At 37.0% G+C, this 19,953-nt stretch overlaps 3 protein-coding genes across 8 annotated transcripts; all 3 read right to left on the bottom strand.

Annotated features, from left to right (window-relative positions):
- Positions 1-565: 565 nt before the first annotated feature.
- LOC147542316 (alkaline ceramidase-like) lies at positions 566-3,527 on the bottom strand. 3 transcript variants are annotated; one of them, XM_086638489.1, is made up of 4 exons: positions 3,120-3,485; positions 2,989-3,025; positions 2,055-2,391; positions 566-1,264 (listed from the first exon to the last, which is right to left on the bottom strand). In XM_086638489.1, the coding sequence occupies exons 3-4, from the start codon at positions 2,306-2,308 to the stop codon at positions 748-750; spliced, it is 771 nt and encodes a 256-aa protein (XP_086494615.1). In that variant the 5' UTR covers positions 2,309-2,391; positions 2,989-3,025; positions 3,120-3,485; the 3' UTR covers positions 566-747. The 3 variants fall into 3 exon arrangements, with proteins under 3 accessions (XP_086494615.1, XP_086494617.1, XP_086494616.1); XM_086638491.1 differs by having other exon boundaries at positions 3,127-3,423; XM_086638490.1 differs by lacking the exon at positions 2,989-3,025 and having other exon boundaries at positions 3,094-3,527.
- Positions 3,528-4,959: 1,432 nt separating this feature from the next.
- Positions 4,960-8,171, bottom strand: LOC147542315 (mitochondrial pyruvate carrier 4). Its single transcript, XM_086638488.1, has 5 exons — positions 8,058-8,171; positions 6,979-7,077; positions 6,787-6,839; positions 5,580-5,653; positions 4,960-5,206 (listed from the first exon to the last, which is right to left on the bottom strand). The coding sequence occupies exons 1-5, from the start codon at positions 8,110-8,112 to the stop codon at positions 5,158-5,160; spliced, it is 330 nt and encodes a 109-aa protein (XP_086494614.1). The 5' UTR covers positions 8,113-8,171; the 3' UTR covers positions 4,960-5,157.
- Positions 8,172-9,613: 1,442 nt separating this feature from the next.
- On the bottom strand, positions 9,614-18,155 carry LOC147542314 (uncharacterized). Of its 4 annotated transcripts, XR_015224341.1 has the most exons (14): positions 17,937-18,141; positions 17,181-17,815; positions 16,897-17,057; positions 15,713-15,773; positions 15,548-15,613; positions 15,286-15,371; positions 14,172-14,238; positions 13,838-14,050; positions 13,190-13,255; positions 11,966-12,045; positions 11,503-11,627; positions 11,285-11,346; positions 9,849-10,283; positions 9,614-9,781 (listed from the first exon to the last, which is right to left on the bottom strand). XR_015224341.1 is itself a non-coding variant. In XM_086638487.1 (12 exons), the coding sequence occupies exons 1-11, from the start codon at positions 18,073-18,075 to the stop codon at positions 11,513-11,515; spliced, it is 1,689 nt and encodes a 562-aa protein (XP_086494613.1). In that variant the 5' UTR covers positions 18,076-18,141; the 3' UTR covers positions 9,614-10,283; positions 11,503-11,512. The 4 variants fall into 4 exon arrangements, 1 of the variants encoding a protein (XP_086494613.1); XR_015224340.1 differs by having other exon boundaries at positions 9,614-10,283; positions 17,937-18,155; XR_015224342.1 differs by lacking the exon at positions 11,285-11,346.
- Between the last annotated feature and the right edge of the window lie 1,798 nt (positions 18,156-19,953).

Raw genomic sequence — 19,953 nt, 5'->3', positions numbered from 1 at the left:
GACTTTTAACCAAAATAAATATAACTTGTATTTTTAACTTAAAAAATTTAAAATCAGATTTTCGGCCCAATTTCCTAGTGTGCGTTGATAATTGATCAAATCTTCCTAAAGAGCAAGATAACTTGTCTGTCTTCAATCTTTAGTCCTCCCGTTAGAGTAGAGTTATTGCAGGATACTTTGTGAAATTTACCTATGATAAACAAAAATAATTGGTTGGATTGCGAAAACTCGTTGAGAGATGCTCTTTACAGCTCCCTCTTCAGTGTTAAAGAGCAGGCTGTTTCGAGGTTTATCCGTTATCCTGCAGTTACTGCTACTTAGAGAGAGAGAGAGAGAGATAACGGTCGACTTGTGTACGCGAAGTTATAACGGTCGACTTGTGTACGCAAAGTTTGAACATAAGGAGAAAGTGTCAAATCGTTGGGGTGTAACAGAGGTATAATCCTTTTTTGTTTTTCCTAAGACTATTAACCCTAACTACCATTTATAACAGCTGAGATGAAAGTTTGTTTCACCTGCTCTGTCTCTCTCAGTTCCCCACAATCAAAGAAGAATTCAGTACAAATGCAAGAACATGCTACTTTTACACAAAATATTTCAGTCAAAACTCAAATCCATGAACATCAATGTTAGATTATCATTTACATCTCTACTTTCATCAAAAGAGAAAAACGAAATTGCATTTCTAATTTCTCCTCACCTTCAACAATCTCCTCGCTGTTCCAAACTTGTCACATATTTTGTTTCTCACTCCTCCTTCCTAGGCTTTTGAATCGTAACATAAGGCAATACTCCCATGAAGTGAACAACTTTTGGTGCCCACCCAAGTTGTTGAGCACGACAGAACATGAGGAACGTATTTGCAAAGTAAGAGTTGAACCCCATGAGGACGTGCCAGAAAGCATGACCCTGTGGGTTAATGTACCAACCGGAGATCTCTTTACAGAAAAATCGATCAGAGAGCCAACATAAACTAGCCAGACTTATGGTAAAAACATATAACTTCGCGAGACGCTTTGCTGAAGCATCTGCGGTGTAGATATAGTACTTGTACATACGAGGAATGCAGAGAAGACACAGGATCACATAATGAAATTTGAAGCCAATCTCGAACCGCACCTGAGAATGGACAACAGCAAAGATAGCACCATACAGGAACAAAAATGTTGGCATTGTGCTCCTGTAGTGCCAATCAGGGGAGTAGAGGATATAGATGTAGAGAAGCATTTCCCATACCATTGGTGTTTCATCACTTTGTTGTTGTCTGTAACAAGATTTTTTGACAGGTACATCATATCAATCAGCAACATACTACTTTAAAAACTAAACAAAGAACCAACATGAGAGAGAGAGAGAGACAGACAGAGAGATTAATAACTAAACAAAGAACCAACATGAAAGAGAGAGATAGGGACAGAGAAGGCTAGAAGCTTCGTTGTAACGGGATTCTCGATTTATCATCAGATTCCTATGTATGAGGTATGAGAGGAGAGGACCTAGACATTATATTCTTGGTTACTAGATCACCCATTTCCTATGTGCTACGATTCTCACACGCCCCCTCAAGTGAGACGTTCTTTGAGCCTAACACATGTCCCTTTTCCTTTCTGGGTGGTGTGGAACACGTATGGCGGGTTTTAAACCTATCAACGTGCAGGCCTACCTCTGATAGGCTGATAAATTTGTGTCATCGAACTCAAAACCAATTGAAAATGAAACAAAAGGACCTAGACATTATATTCTTGGTTACTAGAACAATAATCTTCTATTATATTTGCTTTTGGATTGAATATCAGTAGGTCTTAGAACCGAAGTTGAAGGTCAGATTCAAGCGGACATGTATTATTTAACTATCCATTAACGACTGACATTATATATAAATGAGGAAGAGAGTTTCGAGTCAAAGATATTCTCTAGTCTCTCCACCTTTTTCCTTAATTCTTTTAATTTTCATGAGTTTGGTCTACATTTATCTTTTAACTGATTGGAGTAGTAAACTATAAGGAGAAAAAAAAATGAGGAGAAGAGAGAACGAATAGAGCAACGATACTTACACGAGTTGTAGAGTTGCATGGAATAAGCCACTCCCGAGAACCAGTATCATATTCGATATGTGAAGAACACTAAACCTTTTCTCGAAACGCTGTCTTAAGGCATTTATAAGACCAATGAATGCCAAAAGTACACCTGGGATGTTTGAGATAGTGTTGTAAAATTCAGCAATATAAGAAGAATGAGCGTAATTCTTCTCACACCACTCCGTTGTTGATGTAACAGGACCCCAGAAGCTCGATATTTTGTCCGCCATTCTCCAATATAAAAGGCTCAAATTGTACAAATGTGGTACTATTAAGGTGGTCTTAAATCCAAAGAGTACATCAAATCATGTGCCTGCAGAAATAACAGTAACACATTAATAATATGAAACACGATAAACCATTAAAACAAACAAATTGCAGCATCATGCAACGATTTCTACAACACTACTATCATCTTGACATTTTAAACAATTTAGAGATAGAAACCAACAAATAAATCATAAGACATTTTTATCTTTTACAGACGAAACCATAGTGATCAAAGGTAGCATATTCACTCCTTAATAAAATCCAAAGTATGAACAATCGGTTCCAACCCTCACTGGTCCAAAGAGGATTTGAACTAACAACGAGTGTGAATCGACTCAATGCTTGACCACCTGAGCTACCAAAATATTGAAGAATTTGCACAAATTCATTAGATCCAATGTCAATAATGTGTACCCAAGTATGATCAAATAGAACAATTATAACATCTTGTTCATGGGAAACCTATCATAATGAAAGAGAAATGTATTTCTGTAAATCTGATGAGAATGAACTTCGATTCAGCTAGCTAGGAGTTAATGCAAATTCGAAAAAATCTTATAGAATGGATCTCAAAATGCAAATCCAGCAATCCAAACTCATCCTTCAAGAGCTAAAAAAGAGGGGTCATATAGATTCTTACCTAATAAGGTACATTTGATCCATGAACCTTCTTCCACCTGATGAACAATTAAAACAAACTTTAATTCTCAAAACAATATATTGAAACCCTAGGAAATTGAAGCACTGAATCAAAGGTAGAATTGAACAAACCTTCAACCTTGGATGCTAAGAAGATCCCTATTATTCTCTCTTTCTTTCTCTCTCTAACTTTCCCTCTGTTTCTCTTTCTAAATTGTTTCGATATAATGATTGATGAATAGTGATGATGAAATTATCTTGATTAGTCGAACCCGATTGAAATGGGAAAATGTTTTGAAAGAAACAGAAAATTTTAATTTCTTCTCTCCTTTCTATATTCTTTCCATCAACTTATGTTTTTTCCTACAATTAAAACTAGGGTTTCCCCCGTATCTCCAATAAGGATGATTGATCCGGCGTTCATGACATAAACCGTGGATTTAGATTCCTCGAGATTTTCAATGCAGTACTTAAAAAGAAAACATTCAATGTGGGGGTACATTTCTACCCTTATGGCTTGCACTTGGTATCGCCTTTGTTAGGGGTTGGGAAAAAAAATCAGAGAACCCGAAATTCGTCATGGACACCTGAGTCCATTAGAACCCATCAACAGTCCGAGAGCCAAATATTAATCATCTTTTACCAGCCTACAAGTCTAGAAATTGATCTGGATAGCATGTGTCAGATTTCCACATAAAGCACGAGTGAATTTTCGATAAGACCAACAAAAAGGTGGACCCAGAAGAGCTTAGCATCCGAGTCCTAGATGGGGAGGTCGGCAAGAGTCTTTTAGGTGTCTGAAACTCTGTCCTGACATAAAGGCAAACAGATAAATGGATCTGAGTAGACCTTGCCACCTGAGCCTTGAATAAGGGAAGTCTTGTTCATCCTGAATGAAATATAAGTTACCTGGAAGGCCAGACATCGCTGAATATCTGCTTTCCATAATGCAAGATACAATCACGATCATAAAAATTATATTAACGTTCAAACCACATTGCTATCATCAAGCTGGTGTTTAACCACCTCAAAATCACAGTTCGTGATTGACCAACGACATGCAAACCTATATAAGCGTCACAAGTATTTCCTGAAAATGGATCCCATTTTTATTCCTTGATTCATTAAACTCTTGATGTGCACAGTAAACTGTGTCGAGCATTGGAGTGTCTTTCGGGGCACCACCCCGCATCAAGTCTCCACTAACAGCAAGCAAGAATGATAGAATCGAAGGTACGAGGGTGACATTCTTAGGGATATCCGAGAATCTATTTTCGACATCATCACTTCGATAATAGAGGAATGGGTTTTTACTTCAGCAACCCAAGACATCCGTTACTACAAATTCGACTATTTTCAAAACATTCAACCACACAAATCCGTTGTCACAATGTCAAAAGATGGTGATTGAGTAGAAAAAAATTGCTCGTTTGAGAGAAGAAAATAAACAAGACGCAGATGCACTGGGCAAAATGCAAATGACCCTTCTGAAATTACAAAGGGTGTTGGACAAGATAAGTAGGCAGATGGAGAGGTTGAGACAAGGAGAGAAGTAGAGAACCCCTCTCCTTCAGTCTCTTTATACATTTACACAAATACTCTCTTTACATACTTGTGGACGTTTATTATTTTTAATGTCTTTCAATATAGGTGTGAACGTGTTCTTATTTTGAAAAACATTTTCTTTACATATTGACTCAAATGTACATAAAACTAAAATGTCTCTAAATGTTTGTAGACACTGTGTTCCAAACAAATGGTCCAGACATTTGATGACATTTGAGATGTTCGAAACCAGTGCCTCTGACATTGGCGGACATTTGAGATGTTCCAAACCAATGTCCCCTACATTGAGGACATTTCAAATGTCCCAAACAAATATCCCTATCACTGGCCTCCCTAACAAGGAAACAAACTGAAAGTGGTCTGAACAAAACTTGGGTATGTGAAGATTACTCTAATTAGATGAGCATTGATGAAAGAAAGTTTTGGATAATCCAACCATATAACTGTTAGCTGCAAATCTAGAACTCATTTTTTATGAAAACCAGAATGCAGCATTCAAGCACAATTATCTCAAGAAAGAATGCAAATTCAGTTGAAAATAAAAGAGAAATAACTTCAATATTTTCACCATTATTTTTTTTTAAAGAAACGAGATTTTTCGCCATTATTCTTTAGCAACAACAGCCTCTTCTTCCTCGGAGAAGTAGTCATGCCTGAAACATACAAAGGAACCCTCTGTTAAATGATGATGGAAATCTAGTAGAAGAAGAAAATAGAAAATTATGTAGATGATCAGTAAGTCATTTAGTCAGAGAATCTTGTTCTCTACTCAAATGAGAAAGACGCTATCAAGCTTCGTCGGGCCCGGGACTCTGCTCTGGCTTGGGGTTTAGACTTAGCCCGAAACATATCTCTCTCCTGAGTAACTTGGGTTTCATACATTTAAGCTTGCAATACTTCTTCCTCTCTGTTTTAAACCTTATCCGAAAGGAGTGAACTGGAGCTGAGTTCACCAAATCAGGTTAATAGCCCCGAGTTGCTCTCGAGTCTCAACAGACAGTGATCAAAACAAAAGGATTGCAATACCTGATCTTGCGAGAAAGCTGATAAAGTCCAGTTCCAGCCATTGCAACATTAACACTGAAAAGATTCCAGTTTTTCTGAATTCAAAGTAAGAAACAACCAACTATGAGAATCAAGTGCCATCCATACAGAGCAAAGTGGGTGCCCTTTTCAGAATGAATTTTATAAGGAAGGGAAGTATAAATATCAAAATAGAATGAAATACAAAAGGCCGAATTTGGAAGTGTTGAATCATATACAACTCGTTTTTCTTACCAATAGTGCAAAAGATAAACTGTGTTCATATGATAATAGAAAATAGAGAACTTGAGGAGGGAGATAAGTTTACAACTCTTCTTTCCAAGTGCTTATAATGGGTTATGAACTATCTTGCTCTATTTTCTTCCTTAAAGATCTTAAAATTCAGCATAGTCGAGTTCATTAAGACAGCAGGAGAATAAATATTAATGACCTAACTCTTCAACTTAGCAAGTCATGTCAATTATAACTCAATATTATACAAAGTCCAAGTAGGTAGTCGATTGTTCGTCCATTGATATGCAATTGTTGATGGTCCTTCAAGTCATTTGCAAGGAATATTGCAATAGATGGACAAAATTCCAACCATAGATATGTTGAAAAGAAGAGGTATGCCGATCCCCATCAGATGCATCCGATGTAAGGAGGAAAAGGAGAACAGCGATCTATTACTTCGCTGTATCAAGGCACGACCAATATGGAATTTTTTGTAAGCAAATCAGAAAACATATGGTGTCTGCCAAAGACGATCAAACAGGTTTTAATTCAATGGCATTCCCTCAGAGTTAGGAAAGATTTATGGACACTAATCCCTTTGGCAGTTTGGCATTCATGTGGTTAGTATGGAAGGATAGAAATGAGAGAATTTTCAAAGAATCCAACCCTACCAGTGTTCTGGAAGTGTAGGACATCCTAGCCCAACTATTCCACTGGAGCAGGAACTCGTCTTCGGCTAAGAACAAGTCATACGATGACTTTATTTCTAAATCCTCTGTATTTTGTTTTCTTTTATATCTCCATTGTACATTCGTTTCAATCAATATTAATTCACATGTTTCTAAAAAAAAGATGGATAAAAGCATCAAATACTTAAACTACTTTACCGGAAACAGAGATATTATAAACTCAAATGTAAAATCTTGCGAAGGTAAGGAACATGTTATCAAAGAAAATGTAATCGCTTTCCCCTTACCGGTGTAATTACTGTGCTATAGCGTGACCAGATAACTCCTGTGCATGCAACAGCTGGAAACACGAGACAAAGATGAAAAAAACATTGATATCAGCGATCTGTTATCCATTCCCTACAAGTTAACTACATTGTTGTTAACAAGCTAATGAAAAATTAGAAATGAAAGAAAAAACTATAGACTCGTGTAAATACCTATTTGCTGAGGATATGAGATTTTTTCTGGCGGTTTGGCGAAGTCAGCAATATTTGCTATGCTAATACCCCACTTGAAAGTTGGAGCCCAGAAGTGAACTGAAGTTGCAAAGTAGTAAGTCTTAATAAACGGGAAGGTATAGCAAAAGAACATGGATAACTAGAAGTATAAACAATAACCATCTAAAATGGGAGCAAAAACTGCAGTTAAATTTAACCATAGAGCATAAAGGAAACCTATAGCACACGAACAAAGATACCCCGCCGTATAAATTGTAAACATTGAACGAAAAAGCATGAAAATTTTGACTCGTGAGCCATGAATCATTTCAGTGGAAAAGCTACTTATCCATGATGTGTCGACTCTAATACATCGGGTGGGTTCTCGTGAACCAATAAAATTCTCCTTCTTTTTGGTGCTAATTGATAACACATACTGGTTCAGTGAGACCACAATTGTATCAGTACTTGCTCAACCACAACCCATTCTTGCAAACAGAGAAATTTGCTGACACCGAACCGGCTCAGGATTTGGAGGAACTATTCGCAAATTCGAGCCGTCGGTTTAGCTTTTTTAGGGCTTCCAGGGGAATTGGCCATTGCCCATTTCATAGTCCGAGTTGTCTCGCCCTCACTTTCGAATTATCAATTCGAAGTACGCTTTTAGTGGTTCGACGAGACCACAATTGTATCAGTAGTTCCTCAATCACAACCCATTCTTGCAAACAGGAGAAAACAAAATCCGTATGAAATGAGGTTTCAATTTCATGGGGATAAGTGGTTTTTCTTGCATAGTGAATTACACCAAGGACTACTAAATCAAGGAATTATCACTAAATATAGCCAAATTTTCTGTAACAATTCGTCTATCTATAAGAATTAGGTCGAGATAGGAAGAATAGTCGGATAATGAAAACAAAATCAAATAAAATTTATAACAAAACCCCACAAGATGTAGATCTTCATTCAATATGAAACAATGGTGGTTAAGAAGAACAAGATTGAAGTAAATAAAGATAAAATTGAAAGATGGGGAGATAAATCAAGAAAGATAAAAGGAGAGAGAGAAATCGACTAACTAGTTTTAGGTCCTGCCGGGTGGTTCCATAGCGCTTGAAGCTTCGATGTCGCCATTAATCTCTTTCTTTCTCTCTCTATCTGTACCTGGTCGTCACCTACCACCAATACTGCGAAAGGGCAAATTGTGCTTTCCTCAACAAAACAAAGAAAATACAAGAGCCCCGAATAGGAAAAGCGGAAAAATTAAGGTGCTTAAGTGTAAATACTGATTGACTTAAAGCTTAACCCAATAATGTGTTACCGATTTTTTTTTTTTGTTGCAAATGTGTTACAGAATCAGTTATCATTAAAAAAAAAAAAAAATTCCCACATGACCATCTGAATATTTTTGATACATTAAGAGACTAAGTGAGATGTTGGTCGTGAATCAGGGAGTCATTTAGAAAATAACGCTACAAAAATATAGTTTGCCTATGGATACTGAAATTTTTGGGGAATGAAGATATTCGGAGGATGATTCATACTCTAATTCCTTATTCGGGCATTTCTAATACAAAACAATTTTATGTGTTATCTCTTTCCTTAAATGACACTATTGAGATCCTCAATCCGAAAGGCATCTCCAATACTACATTCTATCCTAAATGCTGAATATTCTTGAATAAGAGAACTTGCATCTATCAAATATACGGGATAATCTCAAACAAGAATTCCAATATCTCAAGACTACGAAATAATAGTTTCAATCCAAGACGGTGGATCTAAACTGCCTTATCTCAATCACTCAACACAGGAGCCCTAAAAAGTCTAAAAGGTAAATAAACTCGCCTTAAACAAGGCACGAGCACAAACGAACCAACGATCACAACTACAGTTTCAACATCGAATACCATCACTCAAAGGTTCAACTCCATAACCCGGATCACTCAATATTCATTACTTTAACTACATGAACACCCTAATTTGCTTGAGCATCGGAGAGGTTTCCGAGTGCTTTGCAAGTTTTGTCTCCCAATTCGTGATGAGCAGCTTCAAATTCAACAAAACAATCTCTTATCAGTTCGAGATTCAACAAAACAGTCTCTCATCCTGAACGAGAGCGGAAGGACAAATTTTAACATCATGAGATTGATGCTAGGGGGGTGACTCCAACAAAAAACCATTATCTTTAAGGAACCAGAGTTACAAACTCTATTCCTAGTAGAATCCATCTTTACTCTACACTAAGAAGACTACTCTGAGATTATCAATATCTTCAAAAAGTCAGAAGATCAAAGACGCATCTGCCAGACGAGGAGGCCCAGATACTATGAAAATCGTCCTTGAAACTGGAACGAAAAGTCATCGAACGTTTGCCCAGTTAAAGAAATCGTTGTCCTAGAACCACAAGACCAAATAATGGAAGAAATGGGTGAAGAAAATGCGAAAGAGGCCAGCCCAAACTCCGCAACCAAACCGATTACGAAGGTAAACACGGAAAACAACAAAATCATGAAAGAAGCAGAGCTCGATCCTACAGAAGAGGTGGACAAAACCGCTGATAAAATTCTACCGGTTCAAATTGGAGATCCGCTGATAGCTCAACTATCGGAATTCAAAAAATTTCAAGAAATCGTACCTTCAACCCACATACAAAATTTTATAAAATCCATGGCTTGCCTCTCTTTATCATGAGGGAAAATATAGTTTGTTTAAATTCAAGAAAATGACGACGATCGTGACAATAGAACATCAAGAAGACAACATACTCTTCTTCTTCACTCAAACATTGGCAATCTAGAAACTATTGAGAGGAATAATTTTTTCCAATCCTTGAGTTGTAAAGAGAGTCCTGCATTGACGAGAATCACAAAAGAAAATCTCTTCACAACATCTTTCATAACTTATTTCCATCTAAATATAAAATCGACTAGAAATTATTTTGGGGAACAGTAAGCAAACTAATAGGATGAGTTTCCATAATCTAGGCGAAAATGGAATATTTGATTGAGGTTTCCTCTCTAGAGAGAAAAAGAACAGCTTTTGTTTTTCAACAGTTCCCCTCTCTTTTCTCTTACAACTGAATTCCCTGGTTGAAAGCCGCTCGAAAAACATACTTTTGTTTAAGATTTTTCTCAGCTTTCTTTAATATATGACATAATATCATCAGCATCGCAGTGAAATCACCGACAAAATTAATAACTGTTACCAAAACTTTTTAAGTCAATCCACCGAAGTCGTGGCTCATCTTTTCTTTGACAGAAACTACTCAACAATATCGGACCTCAAAATTCTTTTAGCTAAACCTGCAACCATATAAAGAAATGATCAGAATAGATATCCAAGTGAATATAAGGATTATTAGATGCTTCCATAAACGAAGGCAATAGATTATTATGTTTAATCTCAAATGTGGCTCAATGTTTTGAAAAACGATTTAACACCACAATGTGGCTTGCTTTCACAAGGCATGGCAGCATTTCTTTATAAGGAAAACGACATCAATTATGTAAAAACATGACATGACATAACATAGTCTTTCTACTTCACTGCAATAATGTAAAGTCCCAAGTGTTTAATAAACAAAATTGTTAATCTAACAACATAAAAAAATACTTCTAATGCACTCATTTTACTCAGTACAGCTCAAGGCATCAGGTAACTGCCTCGCCTACGCCTCAAAATTTAATTAAAACACTGAGAATAGTCACACTTGAAAAGAGGGTACCATAGTAACCAAGAACATAATATCTAGGTCTCTTTCACTCATTGCCAATTGGTTTTGAGTTAAATTGTCACAAACTTAAGATGGTACCAGAGTTAAGCCCACACATTATAACCCAACCACTCCACGTCACCCAAAAGAAAAAGATACGTGTTAGGGTAAAAGAATGTTAGATGTGGGGGGGGGGGGGGGGGGGGGGGGGGATGTCAGAATAGTCCGACATCGAAAAAGAATATAATGTGTAAGTCCTCTCCCCTAATTTCCAATTGCTTTTGAGTTGTTGGGAAAATAAGATGTCAATAGGTCAAATAGTTTCTAAAGGAAGAAAAATGAAGGAGATTACCCCTTATTTATGTTACCAATTAGATTATCTTAATCTAAAGAACTTAATTCCTAATTCTTAATTCCTTCTTTAAAATTCTAAAGAGATGCATGCATTATCAGTATGCACGAGTAGACAATTCCTCTTTCTTTTACTTCATTTTTTCATAACACAAATTTTTTGCACAGTGCAAGTTGTGACTTGTGAGGTCATTTTTTCTAAGCATATTTGAGACAGAAATAACATGAATGACTACTTACATGTGACAACAGTGGAGCACACTCTGCTAGGATAACAAGAAAATGCTCTCGGCAGAGCCAACCTAGAGAGTTGGACATAAAATTTTGTTACAGCATGTTCAAGAACCGTCTGGAATTTTTTTCTTCTTCACTCGACAAAAAAAAATAGGCAGTAGCAGTATATTGAAGTAGAGTAAATGTTAATATGAAAGCCCAAATAAGTCATGAGAATATTATACCTTAGGCATTCTATTTATAGCCTACTTCTTTCATCAAATGGCGATAACTGCGCCCACGTACAATTCGTTGCCAGAAGCACTGGAGTGACTGTGGGAAGGTCATTTGCGTACGTTCCTGGACAAGCCTGCAGTCCCACAGAGGAAACAACTTGCAAATATCATAAGATGGTCCTACAATATAAAATCCAGAGACTGGGACGAAGTCCCAATTTTCTATTGGTCTTGGTTAAACGGACATGTCAATATTATTTTAGGCTTAAACTCCCTATGCAAACCTGTAAAAACCACGTAATATGCAATATCCATTTGTGAACTTCTGCCGACCTTACTTTATACAAACATGTGGAAACCTTGCATATGGAGCTGAAGCCTAAAAAAATTGAGGATTTACAAAAGAAAATTTGGCCCAAAGAGTTTTGGCTTTTTCCCCATTTAAACTTATTACTTGTTATGAGTCGCTCACCATCTGACAAGACACCTATGAATTGCTCGCGAAATAGGACGAACAAAGGATGGATCTCTTTGTGCATAGAGTAACCCAACCTGAAAAAGAATAAACACAAAATGAATTTGAATGAAGTCATCAAATTATTAATAATCAGTCTAAGGGTATGTCTAGTAGGAAAAATTTGTAAATTGGAGAAGACACAAATTCATTGATCTGTAAATGGATTTATGTAATATTTTCATGCATATTTTGTCACCACATTTCATAAGGCTATAATTGGTATTTCTGCGAGCCCTTCTGAGAATGCTTTTGGGGCACTGACAAAGAGTATGTGTTAGCACCATGAGTCACGCTTTTGGAGGGACCTCTGTGAGGCTTACGAGTTCACTCTTGAGTATTGATAGCAATTATGCAACCACTTTTTTTCACAGCTTTTGCCCAACTTCATTTTTGCCAGCGCTAGCGCAGTCGCTTCAGCAGTGTTACCTAAAGTGTCTAACGGAAGAGTGAAAAGTTTATTAGGAGCTTCATGGAATGTGCCTGAAAAACGGCACAGAAAATGCCCTCTAAAGCTTGCCAAACGAATCTACAACAATGCCATTGTACATTATCGAGAAAACATCATTGAAGGTGCCCACAAAAAAATTGCCAAGAGAGCCCACCAGGCACCAAAGTGTTGCAGGAAGTGCCCAAAAGCAACATCAAGAATGTCAACGGAAGTTCCTAATAAAGCGTAGTCCAAAGTTTTCTCCAGAAGTTACCGCAAATCCGCAATAGCTTCTCTAAATTGCTCGAGTTTGCTAAATGTGCCTCTAAAGCATCATCGGAACGGCGCAAAGATGTGCCAGAATTGCCCACAAAAGTGAGTCTGGAAATGACATAATGACCATTAAAGAAAGTGCCATTTAATGATCGACAAGATCTACCCGAAGCGTCACGAAAGTGCAAAGAGTCGCCGTAAGTACCGCAAAGCGTCATCCGAACTAGATCATATATATATACACGAGAGTATAACCCGTGCCACGTGGGCATGGACAGTTCTATATATCACCTTTAAACATAAGATTGGAAGGTGTAATCTTAGCCATTGAAGAGGATGATATATTCTAAAAAAGATACCCTCCTCCCTTGTATTATAGATATATACTCATAAATCAGCTAACTTGTGTGCCCCATTTACAAATTCTTCATACCAAACAGATTATACGAAGTTTATCATGCACGGGAGGAGTTAAATACCTCCATCATTGCAGTAGTACAAGGATCATCCAGAATCTCAAGGCTACAATCAGCAAGATAATTAACCTACACAAGAAAAACAACAACTAGTTGGTCACGTTATGTGGAAAAACAGAGATAGGAAGTCCCAATAGGCAGCTTGTCTGGTACATTAGCTTTAGGTAAATAATCAAATAGTTCAAATATTATTTGGAGAAAATACTTTTGCCTCTCTACAGTTGTATAAACGAGCATTGTGAAGGATAAGTATTTTATGCATAACAATAACCTCTAAACTCTGATGTTGACAACTCGTTTTCAAGGATCCAATACCGGCAAACAGCTCAGATATAATAGCTCATGCTTAAATCCAACAGCCACCAAATGAAATACCTTAGACGACAATCAACTAATGAACTTTTTTTCTTTAATGGCATCGTCATATAGGAGATCTGAAATCTTTTTACGGCCCTAAGGGCCAAATAACATATTTTGCAAACCATGCCTTCGACATGCACAATGCAACAGGATGGATCTAGGTTGGCGGTGTCAATAGGCAATAATACAAGTTAGCTGCTGCTAGCATGAAAGTTGCATCTAGGTAAACAAAAAGACACGGCACTTATCAAATAATGTATGAGATAACCAAACTAAAAGAAGACGCATTACCCCAAATTCAGCATGGACTAGAGATTGGAGAAAATCAAGTAGTTGAAGCTTCGCCCACTTCAAACGTACATCTGGATTGTCACTACGTGGAGGATGTCTCCAAGGAGCACCAAAGCGCAATCGATCTTTCGAGATTCTGCCATTTTGTGCATCAACAGCAAATTTTTGCAAAATAAGCAATGCTGATTCCATGGCCGGGTTGACCACAGTCACCTACATAATTTAACCATTAATATTCTTTCCTTTTCTCTTCTACCGGGCACTGGTTCTCCTTATGCATCCATATGTAATTCCTAACTAGATACGAAAAATGTAGACAACATAAGGAACTTACCTGCAAATATGCTAAGTATGCATCCAAGATGTCCTCAAAGGAATTCCCACTGCCACCGTCCATGAAACTACCAGGAAAGGAATATGGAAGCTTCAATTTTACAAGGTCAGTACTCCTCATTGACACAACTTGACTAGTATAGAGGAAACTCTTTTAATTTGAAACAACAAGTACAAGGCACTCAAGTGGCATGTAATTAAAACAAATTTAAGCTCTGAGCAATTGTTTGTGTTTCCCTGTTTTTGTCAGGATATAGGAAACATGGCTGAGTTGCATGTTCTCCAAAGAAGAAGAAGCTCTTTCGGGGAACAAAGTTGCCTTCTATGATTTAAACTGCAAGTGGCTATGGTACTGATGAAGCTTGGATCTTTCAGCGGCCTTGTGTTGAAACTTGAAAGTTTCACTTGACGGCTTCTATCAAATAACTTTTCACATGCTTTAACCTTCACTTATTTTGTTTTTTTATTGGGCTAACTAAGCTTTTTCTACAGAACAAAAAATATTATCGTGCAGGGGGGTTTCAAATTCAAATTCATGTAAGGGGAATCCACAAACAAGACACTAAATAATAAACAAGTGCAGTTAGAATAGAACTTAGAAGTGGTTAAGATATCCTCTAAAACAAAAATGAATGCAACAACGGCCTCAGCAAATTGAGGATGCTTAACGGACTCCTGCACCAGCTGGACATACGCAGTGAAGAAGCTACTCTAGAATAGGATTTCTTGATTCACGCGGAATTAGAATTTCTTAACAAGAGCAACCTAGTAGCATATCATCTAAAAAATATGGTATTAAGGCATACAAAGTCTAGAATGGAGATAAAGAATAGGAAAGTAAAAGGTAAAATATAGTTCAAAGGGACTGTCGAGAGAGCAAGCAGTGATATTTGTTAAAACAGGCTTACAAAGAGATATACTTCAAAATGTTAGTACTTATCCTTCCCAAATATGGTTGGTTCAAGTACAAAAGTCCATACCATATAAGCTATCACCATAAATAGGAGAGCATCAGACATTTAATTGCTTATGACAGTCTATAAGCTGAAAATCCAAGCTCTCTGAAGACTTCCACCAACACATGATATGATTATCAAAAACTAAATAATACTTACTTCTGGTAATAGTTACTTTGCTTTAGCGCATAAAGCTCAGAGAGATGCCGCGTGTTCGTCCCAAGCACCTCGGTTATCAGTTTCCACTACAACTTCAACAAACATGATGTTAGAACATTTTCTAGATATACTACGGCAAAAGTATGAATGACAAAAACTGAGAAATCCAACAAATTAAACAACCATTTGGAGTAACTGAACCAAATATTTAACATTTCGAGAAGAAGATAGATTAAAAGGCAGATCTTGAAAGACTACTCACCTCTGATTCACTGAAGTAATCAGTAACCATATGCATTTTAGCTTCTTGAAGTGTCCATCCAAATGTCTATATGTTGAATGAAGTTTGGAGAAGATCAAATGCATATCAAATCTCAGTAAAAAAGCACCAAATTACAGGATGGAAAAATAAGTCCAGGTAGTGTACCTCACGGGAGATGAATAGATCTGGAAATCCAAAATCCATATAGGCTCGGTATGAGTAGTAGCTGGATAACATTAGGAAATACTATATTTACTTTCAAATGCAAAACAACAGCTAATTGAAACACAAACGCTAGCAAAATTGCGAGAAAGAACAGTTCTTGATTTGTAGGCATTCTTTCGAACAGATTTGAAAAGGTTTATCTGGATTAGAGAACACAAATGCATCATAAAATTCTGAACGCATTTGGATTTAGGCTATGGAAAAGTCAAATCATGCTATTAGGCTTTCAAGGATTGGCACTTCTTCGTCTGGAATTCCAGTCAAATGGATTTTAAAGGTATAAGTACCTTTAAAGGTGAAATTTTTTGTTTGGTCAGCTTGTCTGAAGAGGATCACAACAATAAACAACTTAAAGAGATTTAGAGGTATTTTGGTTAATCAATGCATTTTATCCAAAAAGAAGGAAGAATCGGTTAACCATTTACGTCTAGACTGTGAGATTACATGGGCATTATGGAACTTTTTTTGTTAATGCAACAAAGACCAAGTGGGTGTCTCCAAGATCGGTTAGTGACTTCATTAGGTCATGGAGTACTACCATAATGGCGAAGAATCGGAAGAAACTTTGATTATTATTACCTCATGCAACAATATGGATTATATGGAAAGCCAGAAATCATGTAACTTTCAAAGTCCAAAGAGTCAAGTAAACTTTCTATCTTATCACTTTTATTTTTCAGGCCCAAGAGGAAAATTTTGGTATCTAGATCTTTCTTTTAGGGATTTTACTTTGGATGGGATGGTTATTTTCCAAACCTTGTAAAGCTCATAGAAATGTAGCCTCCTCTATATATCATATATATTTATTATATATAAATTTTTAGAAGCATGCCAGATAATAAAATAAATCAAGTTTTTCATTGCAATGGGTCTCGAATTTAACTCGGCAACCAATAGCTTTCCCCATCATTTCTCGCTAATCCCACATTTGTATCTTGAAAGAATCTCAAATGTCACACCCATCTCAAATTACGGCATAAATTAATCACTACTAGTAGTCTAGTACTTATTTCACATTGGAGTAAATTCGACCATCAATAAAATAAGTAGTACATACAATATAGCAACTGCCATACTGACTCGGAAGATAAAAAAATATCAGCAGTGGGGAAGACGAAACGTACCTATCTGAGGTTATTAGTACGACGGGTAAGCACCTCTCGTTCACACCCAATGCTATTAACCTCCATAAGAAACTGTCATGATACATTGATGCACAAACAGTTGAATCATCCACTAAGATTGCATTCTTCAAAACCTCAATATTGTTTATGACCAACTTTGGCTGCTCAATCAAACAAACAACATATTTAACTAACAAACTTGATCAAATTTTACTACTTTTTCTATAAGATTTGGTAACAAAAAAAAAAACCCAAATTGGACCTACAAAAAAATTACTCCATACCTGAAAGTAATCAACTTCGGCAGCAGCCGACAACATTTCAATCAGCAAACAAGGCCAATCAGTAGAAGAATTAGCTAATGGTCTTGAAAACCCGCCAGTCCTATTCAATTCTGCAATAGCATTAGCCCTCCATTTCTGATTGAGATTAACAACTTCCTTAGCTAATTTCAAAGATAACATTGCTTCTCTAAAATAAGCTTTTTCTTCAAGAGTAACAATCTTTCCTTTATCATTATTAACCTTTACAATTGAATCAATTTCATCAATTTTAGATCTAGATGATATTGCAAAAACTGCTCTATCCCATAACACAGAAGTTGAAATTTTATTATCAATAGAAGTGGTGGTGGTGGTGTTTTGAAGGATACGGCGGAGGGCGGTGTTGAGTCCGTGCCATTTATTGAGAGTAGAGAAGACTTGATGAGAACCAATTGCACCAAGACGAACTCCTTTCTCTATCATTTCTTCAAGACAAAACTCCAGCTGAGAACGAAGAGAGTTGAGGGTTGGTTTTGAAGTAGTTGAATAAGATGCCCATGGTGAGATTTTCTCGTTGTTGTCTTCAAGGGAGAGATTATTACCAAAATCAATGTAACCAGTGACGTGAGGGCCTTTGTTCCAATCATCCAGAAGACCTAGAAGTTAGAGAGAGAGAGAGAGAGAGAGAGAGAGGTGTTAGTAGAGAGAGAAAGTGGGAATTAGAGTGAGAAAGTAATACTAACAGTTAGAGAGAGAAAAAGGAAGAAGGGGGTTTACGATTGAGGATGAGAGTTGATTTGCCGACACCACGAGGGCCATGGAGGATGAGAGGTTGAGGAACCCTATGATGCTGGACGTGATTGTTGAGTACTGTTTCTAGTAATGGTCTTGGTATTATCTTCCATGGCTTCTTCATTTGCTTGCTTCTTTTTCTTCGATTTCTCTCTCTCTATTTCCTCTTTCTCTCTCCTTAAGAATCACTGTTTTGAACCCCAAAACAGCAATTCTCTTTTTCCTTTTTAGCCCCCTAATTTGTGATCTGCTTTCTTTTTGGTTCTCTGTTTTTTATTTACTAAAAAATAACCCACTTTTCATAAGACCGTCAGTCGACTTTAACGGAATATTTTTCATTTCCTTTATTACCCTTCCTCTAATATTAATTCTCATTATTTTTACTGTAATCTCCGACATCTCATGAGTGGTCACGGACAGCCGGTAAACTTCCGACGACCTTAGTGATTTTTTTATTTGTTGTTGTTCTTCCTCTTCTTCTTCTCTATTTTTCTCTCTCTCTCTCTAACCTCCTTATCTCTCCATTTTATTGCAGATTATGACTGCATAAACTAAATTATACTAGTTAATATGTTAAATTAGTAATTGGATTGTAATGAATTTCAGTTTTTGCAACAATAATTTAAACTAGGGTAACTATTTTTGTCACATTTTCGGACATAAATCAAGAATCGATTTCAATGGCTAGCGAGTCGATTGGAAGTGGATGTGGTTCGTCCTACACAAAGTGATCGAAAAAGCGAAATCTCGAAAAATTAAAGAAAATGATATTTTTTTATGCTTAACAGAGCTCGAAACGACCATTCGACAAAGACAAATGTGTTATGGTCGTCTAAGTCAATCATATGAAAAAAGAGTTCAAATATCCCAAAATGACTCAGAATATGGTGGAGATGACGACCTGTCTGAAGAACAAGACAATGTCACTCCAAGTTATGCTAACATAAGCCTTAATCCAAGAGACTGGTGGATCGATGTGCATGGGAGCCTCGCACACATCTCTTTGACAGAAGTATGTTCTCAACCTATGCTTTAAAAAGCAGCGCCTAGGCGCCGGTTGACTAGCGCACGAAGCCCTAATCGATTCCACAACTCGATTACTTCGGCGCCTCTAGCCACCTAGCAACGAAACAACTAGCCGCCGATAACATCAGCTTGGCAAGTTGCCCATATTCTTTTAACCTATTTTGAGAGAGGTTTTTTGGGCAACTCTTGTGCCAACGGAACTTTACCCTCTAGCTTCTCCTTCTTCACTAGACTTCTTTATAAACTTTCAAGCTTTGAAACCACCATTCAACTTGTAAATTCAAGCTTCTCTTTCTCTCTCCAAGTAATTTCAACCTTCTCCTTCTTTTTCTAAGTAAGTTAAAGCTTCTCATTCCTTTTCTAAGTAAGTCCAGCCTTCTCCTTCTTGAATTATTTCAAGCTTCAAACTTCTTCAAAGATTTCAAGTAAGTTTCTTTCGCTAACACTATTTTTTCTTCTCTTTCTCTGATCTCTAACTAACTAAGAAGTAAGTTCTTCTTCTTCTGTTTCTCATCTTCTTCATCACAAATTGATATAATGTGAGTTTGTGGAGTGATTTTGCTTTATAATAGTACAATAATGTGCATAATTGCCTTTTTTTTATATAGTTTTGTATTATTTTTATGGGTTCATTCCGTTTTGGCCCCCGATTTGTGACCAACTCGCCGTTTTGGCCCCTATAAGTGTCCGGCAGTTCGTTTTGGCCCCAATTTCCTGTTTGGCCCCAACATATTTTTGTAAGCTTCTCCATTATACCCTTATGGCAATTCTGTAAATTAAATGTATTTTCTTTCTTTTTGTCCACCTCACTAAGCAATTGCCACGTCATATTCGTCCACATAAGGTCGCCGGAAAATGTCGTCCGCGACATCATTTCCGGCGACCACCATTTTTTTTTTTAACTTCTTCTTCTCCAACCATCTCCTTCTTCTTCTCCAACCATCTCCTTCTTCTTCTCCAACCATCTCCTTCCTTC

This window comes from Eschscholzia californica, unplaced genomic scaffold (genome assembly GCF_041429995.1).
Source record: "Eschscholzia californica isolate CP2 unplaced genomic scaffold, dmEscCali1.0.p SCAF_4, whole genome shotgun sequence".
Lineage (NCBI taxonomy): Eukaryota > Viridiplantae > Streptophyta > Magnoliopsida > Ranunculales > Papaveraceae > Eschscholzia > Eschscholzia californica.
The sequence above is the reverse complement of the archived record's forward strand: the minus strand, read 5'-3'. Positions and strand labels throughout refer to the sequence as shown.